Below are 18,505 nucleotides of genomic sequence, written 5' to 3'. Positions count from 1 at the left end.
CTGTCTGTGCCACATTTCCAGTCATGCAGCCATCACTGATTTTTTTTTAAGCGGTTCCATTACACCTAGGAAGCTTTTCCGCGATTTCAGATGGTTAACTGCTGTGGTGTGGCCATGGAGTATATGTCTGGTATCTTGAGGTATACTGGGAAAGTTTATCAGAGGCAGGGGAAGTAGTCTGGTAGGAGTCTTCTGTGACTGGCGTTCTCTCTGGTCCATTTTGTATATAACACAAGAGACCTGGATGCAATCACTGCCTTAGTTTCTTGTTCTCTGGAAAGATCCTTCAGGACTTGTACAGAATACCACTTATGTCAGTATAACTTATGTCACTCAGGGGTGTGAACAAGCCACCTCCCTGAGCGATGTAAGTTACACCAACCTAAGCACCGGTGTCAGTGGGAGAGCTCTCTCCTGTCAGCACAGAGCACTTCTAGTGTAGACTAGCTCTTAGCTAGTGTTCTGCATCACCATGGGAGAGCCTTGCATTCAGTTCCTGGTCTGCTCTCCTGTTCCAAAGGCCAACAGGATGATTATTAGTGTTCTGGTACCACCCAAACACCCTAATCAAGATCAGTGCCCTGTTGTGCTAGGCACTGTATAAAGTAATATAAGATATGGTTCTCCTGCCCCAAAAAGTTTATAATCCAATTTAAGATAAGGTGTAACAAATAAGTGTAACAAATAGGGGTGGAGAGGCAGTAATAAGAACACAGAGTTGCAGTTTAGCTAGAAACATCAACAGGGTATCCTGCATGTGCTTTTGGATTCCTGACCTTCAATTCAACTGAATGGCTGGATTTTTTAAGTAGTGTTTGCTCATCCTTTTAGTTTTAAGAGGACATTGCTCCCAGTGAATTTTCATGCTGCTGAAATAGCCATAAGAAAGCCAGTTAAGTTTGTGGGAAAGCCTGTAAGTGAACTTATTGCTCCCCAAGAGATGTAGTACCCCTTAGCCATCAATCCTTAAGAAAACTACTCCTGAAAAGGCATCACAAATACTGAAAATGAAAGGCGTTGATCAGCCTAGTAAGGGTTGATCTAAGGTAGTAAAGGCCTAGAAATGTTTATCATAAAGTCCCCATGATCCATGTTATATCTCCTGTATCATCAGTAAGGATACAATTTGGTCATGGAGGTCGCAGACTCCATGAGTTTAACAGATGGTTGCGCCTTCTTCGGCTCCAGCTTTAGCCCTCCCACCGCGAGGCTTGGACTCGGCCCCCACATGACCACATCTTGATTTTGTACATTTTTACCATGACTGTTCCATCCATTTTTCGGAATAAAATGTGACAAAATCATATCCATAAATATCAGTCAGACCCTTGCCACTCTCCTTCCGCCTCCTCCCTGAGGCAGTGGGAGAGGGAACAGTAAGATGCCATGAGAAATGACTGCCTAGGAAGGAGTATTAATGAAAGAGATCTAGGGATTATAGTGGATCACAAGATAAAAATGAGTCAACAGTGTAACACTGTTGCAAAAAAAGCAAACATAATTCTGTACTGAACTCCTGTATTAGCAGCAGGGTTGTAAGCAAAACATGAGAAGTAATTCTTCCATTCTATTCTGTGCTGATAAGGCCTCAGCTGGAGTACTGTGTCCAGTTCTGGTGGCCATATATCAGAAAAGATATGGACAAACTGGAGAAAGTAAGTCCACCCTGACCTATGAGGAAATATTGAAAAAATTGGGTTTGTATAGCCCTGAGACAAGGCTAAGGGGGGACATAAGAGTTTTCAAGTACAGAAAAAGTCATTACAAGGAGAAGGGTGAAAAATTAAGTAATGGGCATAAATTGCAGCAAGGGAGGTTTAGGGTGGACATTAGGAAAAACTTAACTGTCAGTATAGGTAAGCATTGGAACAAATTGTTTAGGGAGGTTGTGGCATCTCCATCATTGACGATTTTTAAGAAGTTAAACACCTGTCAGGGATTGTCTCGGTTTACTTAGTCCTGCCCTGAGTATAGGAGACTGGACTAGATGACCTACTGAGGTCCCTGCCAGTCCTACATTTCTATGCCTCTCTGCCAGGGGGCTGATGAAAAAATGCAGAGATAGGTATGAAGAAAAGGCTCTATTAATTATTATTATTTGTTACATGGTTCCCTAAGACCCCCAATCAAGCACCAGGTCTCAACTGTGCGAAGAGGGGATCCAAGAGGGGGGTCCAAGCCCCCAGAGAACTTTACAATTGATCTAACTGCAGCCAGGCCTCCCTCTGCCAGCTGAGGGCTCCACCTCCGAGCTATAAAACCCAGGCCAGGCAGGCTGATGCTGAGCCCCAGCGTCCCCCCACAGCGACTTCCAAGGGCGGGCCGGCGGGCGGGCCCTGGGCACACCCAGCCAGGGGCAGCCCTAGCGCGGAGCGGGGCGCGTGTATGGAGCTGGAGACCCAGCTCCTCCTGGCAGGGCCCCGCGGTAGGGGTGGCCCCAGCTCTCTGCTAGCCCCAGCGAGGGCTGATGGTGCTGCGGCCCCCATGGCCGGGATGCGCCCCTGGCTCTAAGGTTCCCAAATGAGAGCCGCGGCTCCGGGCCCGTCCCTTCTGTGGGGGCTGGGGAGCGGCCCTGCGCCTGGGCCTGGCTCCAAGATGGCGGCGTCGCAAGCTGCTCCCCGCCCTCTTCCCGCCTGCGCGCCCCGGAAGCGGAAGTGGCGCGCGGCGCCGGGAGGGGGGGTGTCGAGTCCGATTCCCAAGATGGCGGCCCCCGGCTTGCTGCGCGGTGGCTGGAGCCGGCTGGTCTCCGGTCTCCTGGGGCTGGGGGGCGGCTGGGCCCGGCCTCCGGCCCGCGCGCTCCGGCAGGGTGAGTCCGGGGGGCGGCTGGGGGCGCCGCGCTGCTGCTGCCGCCGCCGCCGGGAGACGCGAGCCGGGGGGAACCGGCGCTCCGTTGCCGGCCCTGGTCGGAGCGAGGGGTGCGGGTCTCGCGCGGGGGGAGCAACGGGCGGGGAAGGGCTGCAGGCTCCTGGCTGTCAGGGTGAAATCTACCGCTGCTGCTGCTGGCAGCGCGTCTGGGCCCAGAGCCGGGAGGCGCCCATCGGCCACACCAGCTAGCCCGATTTGGCACCTGTAGGGGGCTGTTCCCCTCCGAGCTGCTTGGCAAAGGTCGGCTTGTGAGCGAGCGAGCGAGCAGCGAGGGGTGGGGCTAGCGATAGGGATTCTAGAGACCCGAGCTAGGTGCTTGCTTAGACATAGGCTTTCTGCGTGGCTTTGGAGAAGTCACATTGTCTGCCTTGGTTCCCCAGATGTGTGATGGGGATAGTGCTTCCCTTCTTCAAAAGGGTGGGGTGCAGATACGCTCCACTGATGATTGTCCACCACTGAGTTACTGCAATGAGATGCGACATCTAAAACAAATAGAAATAATTGTGTTGCCATTAAAGTTGCAGTAATTACGGTTCAGGTTTAATTTCCCATCGCTATGAATGGGAGACCTTCCAAAATCCCAGTTCTGCACTTTTAGTTTCACAGATTCAAAGCAAGGTATTTGTTTTCTGTCTGAAGATTGTCACAGCCAGAAGGGCAAGGAAGTTTCTTTCCTCTCTACACAGACTTTAACCATAGAGGAACTAAAAACTCTGGAGGCAGCCTAAATGCTTGACATTTTCAGATTGCTTTTACTTAAGAGGGTCTCTTGACTTCCTTGAACACAATTAGCCACAGATGATACGGAAATCATAAAACTTTTGAACACACCACAGATATACTCAAAACAGTAAAAATTAAGCAATGAGAGGTCCCCAGTTTGAAAGGCCTGCCCTCTGCTCTGCCTCCCACTGCCCACCAGTAAACATTACTTTTGACAGTCTTCGTACCTCGGGTTTGCTTTGTTGGGGAGTCACACTCTTCTCTTGCATCCCAGACTTCTGTCCACCACGTTTTGTTTGTACATAATTTCAGTTTATTGATTAAAAGAAAGTCACTAGTTCCAGCTTGAACATGTCTGACCTGGTTTTCCATCTTTTATTTCTACAGTTGTGGAAGTTACGGAAGGAAGTACAACCGTTGTAAGTTACTACTTTTTTCCAAGTCACAATACACACTACTTCTAAAGCCACATAGTTTGGGTTTGTTTGTTTGTTTTTCTTGCATGGGGAGAAATACATTTTCTTTAGAAACTTCAGGGATGAAGTTGTTGGGAGGTTTTTTGGTCACATTGGCTTATTTTGTCTGGAGGTGGGACATACAGTACATGATTTCTTTCTGCTTACTGCAGTTTACTCTTAGTAAATGTTCTGTGGCTCGAATGCAATGCAAATGTAACCGTGTATTAAGAATTCGGGCAACCCAGGTGGGTAGTTGGGTTGTTAAAGTTCTGGGTCTTCCTCTCTCGCATGGATGAAAGCAGCATGAGATCCTAAGCTCTGATGGTCAGAATCACATGTAGCTGTAAATGCTCCCATGTTATGGTCCAGCAATGTGACTGATAACATTGGAAGTCCTGGCTGGGGGGGGGACTTCCAATGTTATCGCAACTCAGCACCTGTAGCACTCTTGGCTTCTGGTTCCCCAGCCTTGTCTTTTCAGTGGAGGCATTCATCTCTCTCCCTTCTGACTGGGGTATTTCCAGGCTGAACAGTTTAAACTCTGATATCCCCAACAGAAGACAGGCTTTTTTTGCATTCTCTTTAGAGGTGGTTAACAGTGTAATTACCACAGTTAATATACTACACAGCTCTTTCTAAGCAAGCACAGTTTATTCTTAAGGTAAAAGCAATACAGCAAAAACATTAAAAACCATAGAAGAACCTACATGCATACTAATAAGCTTACCAGAAATCATTCTAACTCCAAAATGGACTCTGGCAGGTGAGCAGTCCTTCGAACCCCAGACAGGGATTTTTCTTTGGTTTCAAGTTCATTACACCCTTTTCTTAGAACAAGAACACAGGCTTATGTGGTCTTAGCAGGCCAAAATCCTTCCAGCTCATCCCTAAGCATTGGGGCCCTCAGTGGACTTGAGATCATGTCCGTTTTCTAGATCAGGATGAAGGCAAACACCAAAAAGGAGAGCAATTTGTTATATTACCAGCAGGTATAAGTAGGAGTGACTGGATGAAATCAAAGGTGGCCTACAACTGTCCTTTCTTTGCTTGCTATTGATGTATAGACAAGTTTGGCAAGATAGCACTTACCAAAAAGTGTGTTCCCTAAAAAGTTTGGGGTTTTTTTCTGGTTATTTTTACATTAGATATCATGTATTGACTGAAATCTGAGCACCTTACTGGGTCAGAGTTTTTAGATTTGTTTCATTATATAACATAAACGGTCTATCCAGGTCTCTCTGTCCTTGATATGAAACTGATTGATTGTATTTTTAACATATTTGTACCAACAAGAGTAAAACCGATCAGTAGCCATGGAATTGGGGGATGGATGACAGTCTCTCTCTTTCCTACCCTCAAGTCCATATGCACCAGCACTCAGCATGCCTTTCTGCAAAAATCTGGAGAAAAAGATGAACTAGCACCAAGCCCAGAAGGTCAAAAGATTAATGCTATTTCAGCCCAAATGGAGAAACGAATTCCAACGTTGGAAGCCCCTCAGGGAGAACACCCTATTAATAGTGTCTCCATTCAAAAACAAGGGACTTTCATGTAAGTGGATTAATGAAATCTGCAAGCTCCATCCAGAGCACTTCTCAATAAACTAGACTTGAGGTGGTAATAGCGTAGATCACAGTAGCAAGATCCTTATTTGAAAGAAATGGTCACAAACTCCTGGCGAGAGGTAGATGGTGGGGGGGAAAAGAGAGAATTTCTGCTACATAATTTCTTAACAGCAACTGAAGATCATCAATATCCACAGAATGGAAACTCACAACAAGTGGTGGGCACACAGCATCAATTAAGGGGCAGACCTAGTCCTCCTCATATCTTCTGATTGCTCCACCCATCCTACCAACATCACTTCAGTCTCTTCTGGATTCCGCCTCAGACAGCTAGCCCTTATCTGTATGCCAATCTTTATCAAACATTGAGAAAGGTATTTACCATGTATGGATGAGAATGTGCTGGGTCTCATGAGCCCGTGAAAACATAAACTCATATGCCTCCTTATTAGCCCTTCTGCAGGCCCAGTACACACAATGAACACATGGTGTGACCACATAGAAACCCACATAAGAGTAATCAGGTGTAGAGGAGCCAAAAAATACATTCTGAAATTTCTCCAAGAGATGAAACTGAAGCTACTGAAAGGCATGTGGCTCTTTTTCTAGGGTTCACAGACAAGTCAACAACACCTTGTGGTCAGCAATATCAAAGGCAGCTGATAGATATAATAATATCAACATGGATGATGCATCTTTATCTATTACCAGGATGGAATCATTTATCAAAGCAGCCAGTGCAGTGTTTAATGTCACCAGGTCTACACCCAGACTGACAAAGAACAGAATACTAGATGCTGGCCTATGTTTGGCTAGATTGTTAATATCAAGCAATGATTTTTGAGAGACAGCCACCTGTACAACAGCTTCCTTAATAAAAGTTGGGTGTACTGAGAGAATCTGCCCACAGTGGTTTAACAGTACTTCACCGGGCAAGAAGGACATGGGTCCAAAACACAGGCTGTGGCATGAAATATTCCCAACAGCTAGTACCTCACTGTGTGACACCAGACCAAACTCAAACAGAGAACTCTAAGTATTTGTCCCCATCACACACTACCTTGCACTTGCAGAAGCAGAGAGCTCAGTCTGAATTCTCTAGATTTTTACCTACAAAGTAATATGAAACATCTGCAAAATAGGAGGGATTCAAATTAATCGAGCTCTCCACTACTCAACACAAATCCACTGATCAAGACTTACCAGGCCCTAATGACTCTTTGGACTTGTACCAGCTCCTATGTACATCTGAAATGCTTGTTCTGTATGTACCTGACTATAAACAGCTCAAGTACAGGGACTCTCTTATGTTTATACAGGGCTGAGTAAGCTGTTGGAACTTGAGCGATAAGTCTATATAGGCCTGAACTCTGGGCTCTTCATCTGATCAGTGTATCCTCTGACTTGTTTCCCAGATTGAGGGCAAAATTATAGAAGATGTCAAAACCCCAGCTCCTCCTAACCCTTCTGGTCAGTGTCCCATTTGTCGCTGGAACCTGAAGCACAAATACAATTATGAGGTAAGTGTGGTGACACTTAGCTAGTTGAATGTTATTCTCAAAGCTGTAGTCATTATGCTGCTACTAAACTGCACAGCCTGACATTCTTTTAGCTTCCTGAGCAGAATAAAGATTCACAGCTCTATCTCCTCCTCCTTAAGGTTTAGTGAAAACCCCCTTGTGCGAGAGCAGTTCCTACAAAGCCACAACTAGCCTAGATGAACAGCATCTAAGCACAGCTGGCTAGTCCTGTGCTAACTACTGTCCTATTACCAATGTGTCCTCTAAATTTTCGTTGTACTGAGCGGTTTACAAACTCCACAGAGCCTCACATGATGGAGCCTGCATCCATGGGGGAACAGAGAGGAGGCAGAGACTGGGAGCAGCTGGAACGTGTGCATCGGGTCGCAACGCCATTCGAATTTGGCAGGCTGCTCCTCCATCATGCCAGCAGGGAAGGGACTCAACCATTACACCACCCAGCTCTGGTAGCTGCTTCCCCATTGGTAGAGGTGTGTCCTGACCTGTGGGCCGGCGGGGGGAGGGGGGCGCAAGGCCGGCCACAGTCAGATAAGCTCCAAGTTCCCACAGCCAATGGGAAGGCAGTAACCAGAGCCAGGTGGCATGGGGCATTGCCCTGCATGAGTGACAGAGTAGTGGTGTGCCCTGTCGCATGGGCTCCAGAGCCAGACACTCAGCTTTGGTTACTTCTTCCCCATTGGTGGAGGTGTGCCCTGCCTACTGCTGGGAGCCTTGGCCAGAACCTTATTGGCTCTCAGCTCTCAAACAATCAGCCAATGGGAGGCAGTAACTGGAGCTGGTTGGTGGGGGAGGGCAGAGTTAAAGGTCTGAGTAGCATGGTTTGTGATGTGTGGTACGTGGAAGATTGCTGTGTGACTGCGCATATGCACAGGTTAGGGAACATTGCCTACCACACAGCCCTTCTTTGGATTGTTCATATCTGGTCTGGAGTAGTTTGTGTGCAGTGGGAAGGAAGGGATAGGACATGTCAGAACTTTGGAAACATGCATCTCTTGCCATCCAGTATATGATCTGGAATAGATTTATCTTTTTAATGAGCCCCAGTATCTAACATTGAATCAGTCTTCCAACTGGACTCTAGGTAGTAAACCCGCTGCTAGTCAGCTTGTTCAAGCCTATTCCTGATTCCTGGTAGCTCAGAAAGCTTGAGTTGTTCCCAAAGAGGAATTAGATGTAATGTCTCCAAACACTGCAGGCTTCTCATTGTCATCAGTTATCTTTATAACTGGATGGTGGAGAATGGGAAGTGGGCAGGGGAAGGTGTTTAGAAACATGACAAATGACCAATAATTGTTTTACACAAAGTTGTGCCTGGATATGGAAGTGTCCGCAAAAAGAGCCTTTCTGTGTCTGAAACCCCTTTCCTGTCAGTAGAAGGAGATGGATTTCCAGCAAGTATTTTGGGGGGAAATCTAGTGTGAGAAGGTTAGAGAGGAATTTTTAAAATACACCGGGGGAAGACAGTAGAGAATCCTATAATAGAGGCCCAAAAGTGCCTTTGAAAATCCATAATATGGTAAATAAGACTTGGAGAATGTAGTATTACAAGGGGCTTTTCAAAAACTGCAGTGAGGCCAAACAGCAAAAATTAAGATGTTTGTACACCAATGTGAGGAGCCTAGGTAACAAAATGGAGGAACTAGAGCTACTGGTGCAGGAAGTGAAACCGATATTATAGGGGTAACAGAAACATGGTGGAATAGTAGTCATGACTGGACTACAGGTATTGAAGGGTATGTGCTGTTTAGGAAAGACCGAAATAAAGGTAAAGGTGGTGGAGTAGCATTGTATATCAATGATGAGGTAGAATGTAAAGAAATAAGAAGCGATGGAATGGATAAGACAGAGTCCGTCTGGGCAAAAATTACATTGGGGAAGAAAACTATTAGAGCCTCCCCTGGGATAGTGCTTGGGGTGTGCTATAGACCGCCGGGATCTAATTTGGATATGGATAGAGCCCTTTTTAATGTTTTTAATAAAGTAAATACTAATGGAAACTGTGTGATCATGGGAGACTTTAACTTCCCAGATATAGACTGGAGGACGAGTGCTAGTAATAATAATAGGGCTCAGATTTTCCAAGATGTGGTAGCTGATGGATTCCTTCATCAAGTAGTTGCTGAACTGACAAGAGGGGATGCCATTTTAGATTTGGTTTTGGTGAGTAGTGAGGACCTCATGGAAGAAATGGTTGTAGGGGATAATCTTGGCTCAAGTGATCATGAGCTAATTCAGTTCAAACTGAACGGAAGGATTAACAAAAATAAATCTGCAACTAAGGTTTTTGATTTCAAAAGGGCTGACTTTCAAAAATTAAGGAAATTAGTTAGGGAAGTGGATTGGACTGAAGAATTTATGGATCTAAAGGTAGAGGAGGCCTGGGATTATTTTAAATCAAAGCTGCAGAAGCTATCGGAAGCCTGCATCCCAAGAAAGGGGGAAAAATTCATAGGCAGGAGGTGAAGACCAAGCTGGAAGAGCAAGCATCTCAGAGAGGTGATTAAGAAAAAACAGAAAGCATACAGGGAGTGGAAGAAGGGAGGGATCAGCAAGGAAAGCTACCTTATTGAGGTCAGAACATGTAGGGATAAAGTGAGACAGGCTAAAAGTCAAGAAGAGTTGGACCTTGCAAAGGGAATTAAAACCAATAGTAAAAGATTCTATAGCCATATAAATAAGAAGAAAACAAAGAAAGAAGTAGTGGGACCGCTAAACACTGAGGATGGAGTGGAGGTCAAGGATAATCTAGGCATGGCCCAATATCTAAACAAATACTTTGCCTCAGTCTTTAATAAGACTAAAGAGGATCTTAGGGATAATGGTAGCATGACAAATGGGAATGAGGATATGGAGGTAGATATTACCATATCTGAGGTAGAAGCAAAACTCAGACAGCTTAATGGGACTAAATCGGGGGGGCCCAGATAATCTTCATCCAAGAATATTAAAGGAATTGGCACATGAAATTGCAAGCCCATTAGCAAGAATTTTTAATGAATCCGTAAACTCAGGGGTTGTACCGTATGATTGGAGAATTGCTAACATAGTTCCTATTTTTAAGAAAGGGAAAAATGTGATCCGGGTAACTATAGGCCTGTTAGTTTGACATCTGTAGTATGCAAGGTCTTGGAAAAAATTTTGAAGGAGAAGGTAGTTAAGGACATTGAAGTAAATGGTAAATGGGACAAAATACAACATGGTTTTACAAAAGGTAGATTGTGCCAAACCAACCTGAGAAAGTAACAGATTTTTTAGACAAAGGAAACGCAGTGGATCTAATTTACCTAGATTTCAGTAAGGCGTTTGATACCGTGCCAAATGGGGAATTATTATTTAAATTGGAAAAGATGGGGATCAATAGGAAAATTGAAAGGTGGATAAGGAATTGGTTAAAGGGGAGACTACAGCGGGTCCTACTGAAAGGTGAACTGTCAGGCTGGAGGAGGTTACCAGTGGAGTTCCTCAAGGATCGGTTTTGGGACCAATCTTATTTAATCTTTTTATTACTGACCTTGGCACAAAAAGTGGGAGTGTGCTAATAAAGTTTGCGGATGATACAAAGCTGGGAGGTATTGCCAATTTAGAGAAGGACAGGGATATCCTACAGGAGGATCTGGATGACCTTGTAAACTGGAGTAATAGTAATAGGATGAAATTTAATAGTGAGAAGTGTAAGGTCATGCATTTAGGGATTAATAACAAGAATTTTAGTTATAAGCTGGGGACGCATCAATTAGAAGTAACGGAGGAGGAGAAGGACCTTGGAGTATTGGTTGATCATAGGATGACTATGAGCTGCCAGTGTGATATGGCTGTGAAAAAAGCTAATGCGGTCTTGGGATGCATCAGGAGAGGTATTTCCAGTAGGGATAAGGAGGTTTTAGTACCGTTATACAAGGCACTGGTGAGACCTCACCTGGAATAGTGTGTGCAGTTCTGGTCTCCAGTGTTTAAGAAGGATGAATTCAAACTGGAACAGGTACAGAGAAGGGCTACTAGGATGATCCGAGGAATGGAAAACTTGTCTTATGAAAGGAGACTCAAGGAGCTTGGCTTGTTTAGCCTAACTAAAAGAAGGTTGAGGGGAGATATGATTGCTCTCTATAAATATATCAGAGGGATAAATACCGGAGAGGGAGAGGAATTAGTTAAGCTCAGTACCAATGTGGACACAAGAACAAATGGATATAAACTGGCCACCAGGAAGTTTAGTCTTGAAATTAGATGAAAGTTTCTAACCATCAGAGGAGTGAAGTTTTGGAATAGCCTTCCAAGGGAAGCAGTGGGGACAAAAGATCTATCTGGCTTTAAGATTAAACTCGATAAGTTTATGGAGGAGATGGTATGATGGGGTAACATGGTTTTGGTAATTAAATATTCATGGTAAATAGGCCCAATGGCCTGTGATGGGATATTAGATGGGGTGGGATCTGAGTTACCCAGGAAAGAATTTTCTGTAGTATCTGGCTGGTGAATCTTGTCCATATGCTCAGGGTTTAGCTGATCGCCATATTTGGCGTCGGGAAGGAATTTTCCTCCAGGGCAGATTGGAAGAGGCCCTGGAGGTTTTTCGCCTTCCTCTATAGCATGGGGCACGGGTCACTTGCTGGAGGATTCTCTGCTCCTTGAAGTCTTTAAACCACGATTTGAGGACTTCAATAGCTCAGACATAGGTGAGAGGTCTTTTGCAGGAGTGGTGGGTGAAATTCTGTGGCCTGCGTTGTGCAGGAGGTCAGACTAGATTATCATAATGGTCCCTTCTGACCTAAATATCTATGAATCTATTTAAAAAATAAAGCCAAAAACCCCACAACCAAACAAAAAAATCTGTACTAGAAATAGAAAGGAAGGGAACCAGACAAGAATGCACAGTTAAAAGATAAGGCAACCAAAAATGCAGAATAAGTTAATGCCAGTGGGATTAGGGGGATATAGATACAAATACATCTGGAGGAAAATAAATACTTGTGAGAAAGTAGGCCCACTAATGATGAGGGGGTTGAAAGCCAGAATGATTCTAATATGGCTGAACTACTCACATGTATCCATAACAAGAAAAATAAGGAAAAGAAGTTTGAATAATTGGGTAGTGATGACAATCCTGTGAATAAGCTTTTGCAAAAAAGTAGGTAAGGAAATTCTTAGAGACATTGACTTATACACACACCAGCATGCCAGGATCACATGCAACTCTCCAGGGTCTTGAATTTGCTAATGGAGCAGTTGGTTTGTTAGCTGTTATTTTTGAGAAGGCATAAAAAACTGGGGAGATACCAAAGGATTTGAAAATAATGAATGAGTTACTAAACATCCGAGAAATGGAAGTATGGTCCTGGCAATTGCTCTTTGGGAAGTCTAACCTCTATTCCTAGTTATATAACAAACAAAGGGGGAGAACCACACTGAGCACTCACCAGATAATGGAACTTAGAATAGAATAGAATATCAGGGTTGGAAGGGACCTCAGGAGGTCATCTAGTCCAACCCCCTGCTCAAAGCAGGAGCAACAAGTAGTGTTGAGGGGTTATGAAGAATCATGTCAAACGAAAACTTATTCCGAGCAGGTGACACAGTAAGTGGGAGATTTAAACTTCAATAAAATATTTAATCGTGTCTAGTGAAATATTGTAGAAATTAAATTGGCTAGGGTGGGAGCATTATCAATGGATTGAACACACAATGAGCAGAGTGCAATAAGAAATGATTGCGAGAAGTGTCCAGTGGCTGGTCTGGTCTTTGTAATTATCTAGAAGAATCAGGAAATAGTATCATCTGCAAATTTATCATTCTAAATTGGGAGGAGTTGCAAACACCAAGGATAGAAAAATACTATCCATAATGGGGATCAGATTTTTTCATAAGAATATAAGAGCGGCATACTGGGTCCATTTAGCCCAGTGTCCCGTCTTCCAACAGTGGCCAATGCCAGGTGCCCCAGAGGGAATGAACAGAACAGGTAATCTTCAAGTAATCCATCCCCTGTCACCCATTCCCAGCTTCTGGCAAATAGAGGCTAGGGACACCATCCTGGCTAATAGCCACTCATGGACCTATCCTCCATGAACTTATCTAGTTCATAGTGCTGCCCACACTTTAATGCAAAGATTGTCTTGAAGGAACTCTTCTCCAGTTCATTATTACAGAATATATAACTGCAGCAATTGCTTACACAGAAAAGTAACATTAGGAAAGAATGTAATGTGGTTTTAGTTTTTTAATGTGACTCTGAGCAACTGGAAACAAGGAGCCAGCACCAACTAGCTTTCATCAGATCACCAGCAAGTGTTTCATGGACCGAAGTTTAAGAGCCTTGAGAAATTAAAAATCAGTAGACTTCTAATGTCCTCAGCCCTGTAGTCTGTGGGTATTGGAAAGAGAGCCAGGAAATAACAAAAAGAAGAGGAGGACTAGTGGCACCTTAGAGACTAACCAATTTATTTGAGCATAAGCTTTCATGAGCTACAGCTCACTTCATCGGATGCATTCAGTGGAAAATAACAAAGATTCAGCCTATCAAATGCAGCAATAAAATGGGGTTTTAGAGTTTAAGAGCAGAAGGGACCACTAGGATTATCTAGTTTCATCTCCTGTATAGCACAGGCCACCAGTACCCCCAGCACCCACACTCTAACCCAAGTCTGGATAGGTAGTAATCCAAAACACTTCGATCACTAAGGGAGGGGGACAAACATGTATTGTCAGCAAGGGGTAGAACAAGGAGCAGTGAGACCTCATTAAGCAGAGGGAAATTTAAGATGAATATTAGGAATCACTTTCTAGTGCTCTCTGTGGTGGGAGGTTCTGCCACTGGTGGGAATAAAAGGGCTTCTTGGAAGCACAGAGGTACTTGTAGGTAAGTCCGTTGTGCTGTTTGTGGCTTTAGAGCCTGAGAGTAGAGTTCTAGTATCAGAGTTGACTGTAGGTCCCATCACTGGATGAAAGGTATGATCCTCTTTTAAGATTTTGGCTGTAATTCAGCTCGGCTGGTCAGTGTGCTTGTAGTTGAGCTATTCAGTTTGCCCCATACTAGCATTCAGTTTGGCCCTTAGATGCTGATCTTCTGGAAGGAGGTAAAAACTAAACACCAGGGGAGCTCACCTTGTTTTAAGAAGCGTGGCTGGAATCTCAGGAGCCATCGTGTGAAAGTTTGCATTCGTGGTCTCAGGAAGCAGGCTGGGAAATGTAGGCCATCATGGCAGTCATTTTGGCCTTTGAACTTAGATTATATAACCAGTTCTCTTGCTGCAAATCAAAGGAGAGGCTGGAGAAAGAGATAAAGGGGATGGTGTGGATTGGTAAATCAGAGCAGTAGCGGATCATGACAAATCCACAGCTGGAGGTGTGCCTTACTCCAGTGGGACTGATTGGAGTTGTGAAGAGTAACGTGAGTTCTGTTGTAAATAGTCTCTTTTTTCAGTATGTCTCTTATGTGTCTAGACTTTGTATCAGTCATGGTTTTTCAAATTTTGAAGTGTTTGGGTGGAATAAATGTTTCTTTCGCCCCCAGAAAAATCTCAGTTATGCTTCCTAGCCAAAGCAGTAGTGAGTGCTTGAGAAATAAAGAATTTGAAATTTTTAACAGTGAGGGTAATTAACCATTGGAATGATTTACCAAGGGTTCTGGTGGATTTTCCATCACTGGGAATTTTGAAATCAATACTGAATGTTTTTTCTAAAAGAGAGATTCTAGTTCAAACAGGAATTGTTTCAGGGAAGTCTTGTGGCCTCTGTTACTTGAAGTCTTTTTAAATCATGATTTGAGGACTTCAGTAACTCAGCCAGAGGTTAGGGGTCTGTTACGGGAGTGGGTGGGTGAGATTCTGTGGCCAGCAGTGTGCAGGAGGTCAGACTAGATGATCATGATGGTCCCTTCTGGCCTTACAGTTTAGGGATATATGAAATACCACTCAGCTGTAAAGCAAAGGAAAGCATGTGAGCCCCATTGCTGGGGGCACACACGATTGGACTGGATAAAGCACTATAATACAGGGGAGTCTTCCATTAGTCCCTGGGGGGGATGGAAGAGATGACCTCAGGACTACTACTTCTCTAACAACTCTGATAGTGGAGCCCGAGGCAGTGGTACAATGAGTGATTTTAGTTTTGGTGTCAGATAAACAGATTCTTAATGAATCAGAAAATGGCATTGCGGGCAGTGGCAGGTCAAGCTTCTATCTGGCCTCCTCACCAGTGTTCCTCAACCCTGCCCCGGAGGGGGACAGCCTCCATTGATCATTCATTCCTTGGATTCTACTGAGGTTCCCTGCAATTGGGCCAGTTAGTGCCAATTATGATAGTGGTTTATGTGATGGGTAGCGCCCTGCAAATTCGCGGATATTCGCAGACCAATTTTGCAGATTGGCTGCGGATACAGATTTTGTTTGTAAAGCCCTGCAAATCTGCAGATATCCCCTTTATATCCATGAACCATTTTTGTGGATCAGATGCAGATACAAATTTTGTGTTCGCGCAGGGCTCTAGTGATGCGGACCCTTCTCCACTAGGAAATTGACTGACACCCTAGTTCATTTCACCTAGGTCACCTAATGGCCATTAGAGATGAAAACCAATTTCAGTTACTATCAACCTTAGGCTAGATTAGAACCTGCAACCTAGAAGTCTCAGCCCCCAAATATACCTGATATATAATGCTTGGAGAATGGTGTAAAGCTCCCAGGAATAATAGAAGAAAGAAAACTGATTCTTACGTATCTCAAAGTAACAACTGGCAGATATGTCTGGTACAGACCCATACTTGTTTTGTTGTACAAACAGAACTGTTCTCAGAGTGAATTAAGATTTTCATGAAATGTGCATAACTAGCAATCAGTCTTAGTTCTCAAGGGTGTTGCAGTTGTTGGGTCTGTGCTGCATTTCAGCAGGCCACCCAATGAAGGGAATGCGCTGTTCAAACTTGGTTTTATATTTTTTATCTAGTTTATCCACCCTTTGTAGGGAAAAGTAAATTCGTATTTCCTTTTTCCCCTTCTCTGCTTTGAATACCATTAGTCTGAGCAGGCAGTAAATGTCATTGTACTTTGGCAGCACACAGGGGAGACCGAATTGCAGCCTTTGTCCATTAGCCCCAGATTAATTCCGTCCAAATTGTTTTCATCAGATGCTACAGATTACAGGGGTGGGAATCTGGGTCCAACCTCTCCTGAGAGCTGTCCAGTGATTAAAGCAAATCTGTGGTTACAGTCTTGGCTGCCCACTAGCACAGAAAGTTAATTTCATGGAACATGACGGCAACATGTAACCTTGCCAGACTTCCTTTCTTCTTTAACCCCCTTACGTTTTTGTTCAGCTTTCCTCCCCATCCTCCCAAAACTGGCTGTCTCTGTCCGACCTCTTCTTAGGGGTGAGATGCATCTGGGTAAGAATTCTGGGAGAGGCACCTAGCACGTTACACTTAGGACCCTTCTGAAGTCGTCGTAAGATTCTCGCCAGTGTGCAGCACTTCAAGCCAAATGATCTTGAGCATAATTTGTAAGGCAGAAAAGGTGGGACGTAGATTTCAGTAAAGAAATAACCGTCACAAGAGAGAAGCTGATTGGTACTGACAGCATTGGGCAGAGATAACACTGGGGCATGGGCTCTCCTGATTGGCAGCACAATAGATAAAGAGCATCCATCTCCCCCTCCCCTTTTTTCTTTCTTTGCATGGAAACGTTTGATATCAGCCCGGTGACCCCACAGGGCGTGGTGGTAATGTGAGAAGGCCCTTGGACCAAACGCACCCTACCTGAACCCTTCTTCTCCCTTTGGGAAGTGAGCTCTTTCAGTATTGGGTGGGGGAGCCAAGGTGTTGGCAACATGGAGAACTGGATAGCTGAAAGAGCTGGGGAAAGGGATGTGGAGTCTCATTCTGGGTCAGTCGATCAAATCCAGCTCACATCAGCAGTGACCAAAAGTCATTGCCCTTTGACTGTTTGGCAGATCTCAGTCCAATTTCCACCAATCCAGCTGACAGTTATTAGCCCTCTTGTAGTGGCCTCAGTGCCAAGGCCAGAGATTGGCTGGGACATGGACACTGAGCTTTCCTTTTGTCCTTAGGTGGTCTCTCCGGATGTTGTCCCTGTTGTCTGGATAAATCATCGCTCCACAGTTATTGGTCAGGCCCCTTGTATCAGCATTAAGTTGCCTAAATGTTTAATTTTAAAAGGCACTGAATCTGAAAAAAAGGGTTAGAATGGAGCCAGAGAAGAGGAATTGTAGATGAGGAGGAGTCAGTGGCAGGCACCTTGAATAGTCTGGCACAAGTGCCCTTATGTAGTAAAGAAAGTGCGACTGAAAAAAGCTCTAGACTCAGTTTCTGTTGATGTCAACAGGGCTTGTGAGAGGGTCTAGCATGAGCAATAGCTCCCAGAACACAGTGCTACAGTCCATTTATTTCAGAATCAAGTCTCTCCAATACCGTAGTGATGGGTGTGGGATATAGACCTTGGTAGCTGGATATCCTGGCTTTTGCATTGGCTCAGCCAATAGCAGAGGTCTTGTTTGCCTGCACCAGCAGGTATGGGGGTGTGTATTGTGCTTCTCCATCTGGCCCTGATTTCTCTCAGGCTGGGCATGGGGAATGCCTACTGACAGGTCTTTTCCAGGCTGCGAGCCGCATGCACACGTGCCTTCCATCCAAAATATGGAAATACTTACAGCAGCAACAGAGACATAAACTCCCAACTAGCATGGTGAGTCTGGCAGTGGGAAACTTCCAGCAGATTGGGAAAAACAAGCCAAGCATTTCCAGTGGACTCTTGGGATAACATGATATCAGCATGTGAAAGGGGTGTGTCTGCATTGGTCTGAGCGGTGTGCTGGAATTTGTTGTGCTGCGTGTGGAAATGGAAAAGATATCTGAATGCTGGGCTGTGCTCTTTGCACAGCTAATGGACCCCAGTGCAGCAGCTGCCGCTGCTGTGTCTAAAGTTCTGTCATCGCAGTTATGTGGTGTTACCAGATCCGGAAGATACACCACTTAAATTGTGTTTTATAAATAATGCTTTGCACTTCTGTAGCTTTTAATCTGAAAGGTCAACAGCAGTGAAGTCTACAAAGATCTCTGAACTCTGGCTGAACACACAACCTGCTCTCGGTGCTCTCTGGTAACAAGACTTCCTTTCCTTGACATTGCTCTAACAGTCCCTCCTAATGTGCACGCAGCCAAAGGGCTGAAGGTTTGTTCTATTAGGACTTCCCCAGTTACAGTACAGTTCTCTTATGAGGCGCTTACTGCTGACAAAATCTACTAGATTTTGGACTAATCCCCCTTTGGGCATCCCAAAGGGACATGATAGAAGCTTCACCTTGGGAAATTGGATAAAGAATTGAGGAATAGACAGTAGAGGACAAT

General features: G+C 44.6%; 1 protein-coding gene across 1 annotated transcript in view; it reads left to right on the top strand.

Moving 5' to 3' along the window:
* Nucleotides 1-2,656: 2,656 nt before the first annotated feature.
* MRPS18A (mitochondrial ribosomal protein S18A) overlaps nt 2,657-18,505 on the top strand; it is a 30,724-nt gene continuing 14,875 nt past the window's right edge. Inside the window, exons 1-3 of the mRNA XM_074949056.1 lie at nt 2,657-2,806; nt 3,976-4,007; nt 7,027-7,131. Of these exons, the coding sequence (XP_074805157.1) occupies nt 2,701-2,806; nt 3,976-4,007; nt 7,027-7,131 (243 nt within the window). The 5' untranslated portion in view covers nt 2,657-2,700. The remainder of the gene's footprint in view (nt 2,807-3,975; nt 4,008-7,026; nt 7,132-18,505) is intronic.

The sequence above is a fragment of the Natator depressus genome, chromosome 3, assembly GCF_965152275.1.
Source record: "Natator depressus isolate rNatDep1 chromosome 3, rNatDep2.hap1, whole genome shotgun sequence".
Classification (NCBI taxonomy): domain Eukaryota; kingdom Metazoa; phylum Chordata; order Testudines; family Cheloniidae; genus Natator; species Natator depressus.
The sequence above is the reverse complement of the archived record's forward strand: the minus strand, read 5'-3'. Positions and strand labels throughout refer to the sequence as shown.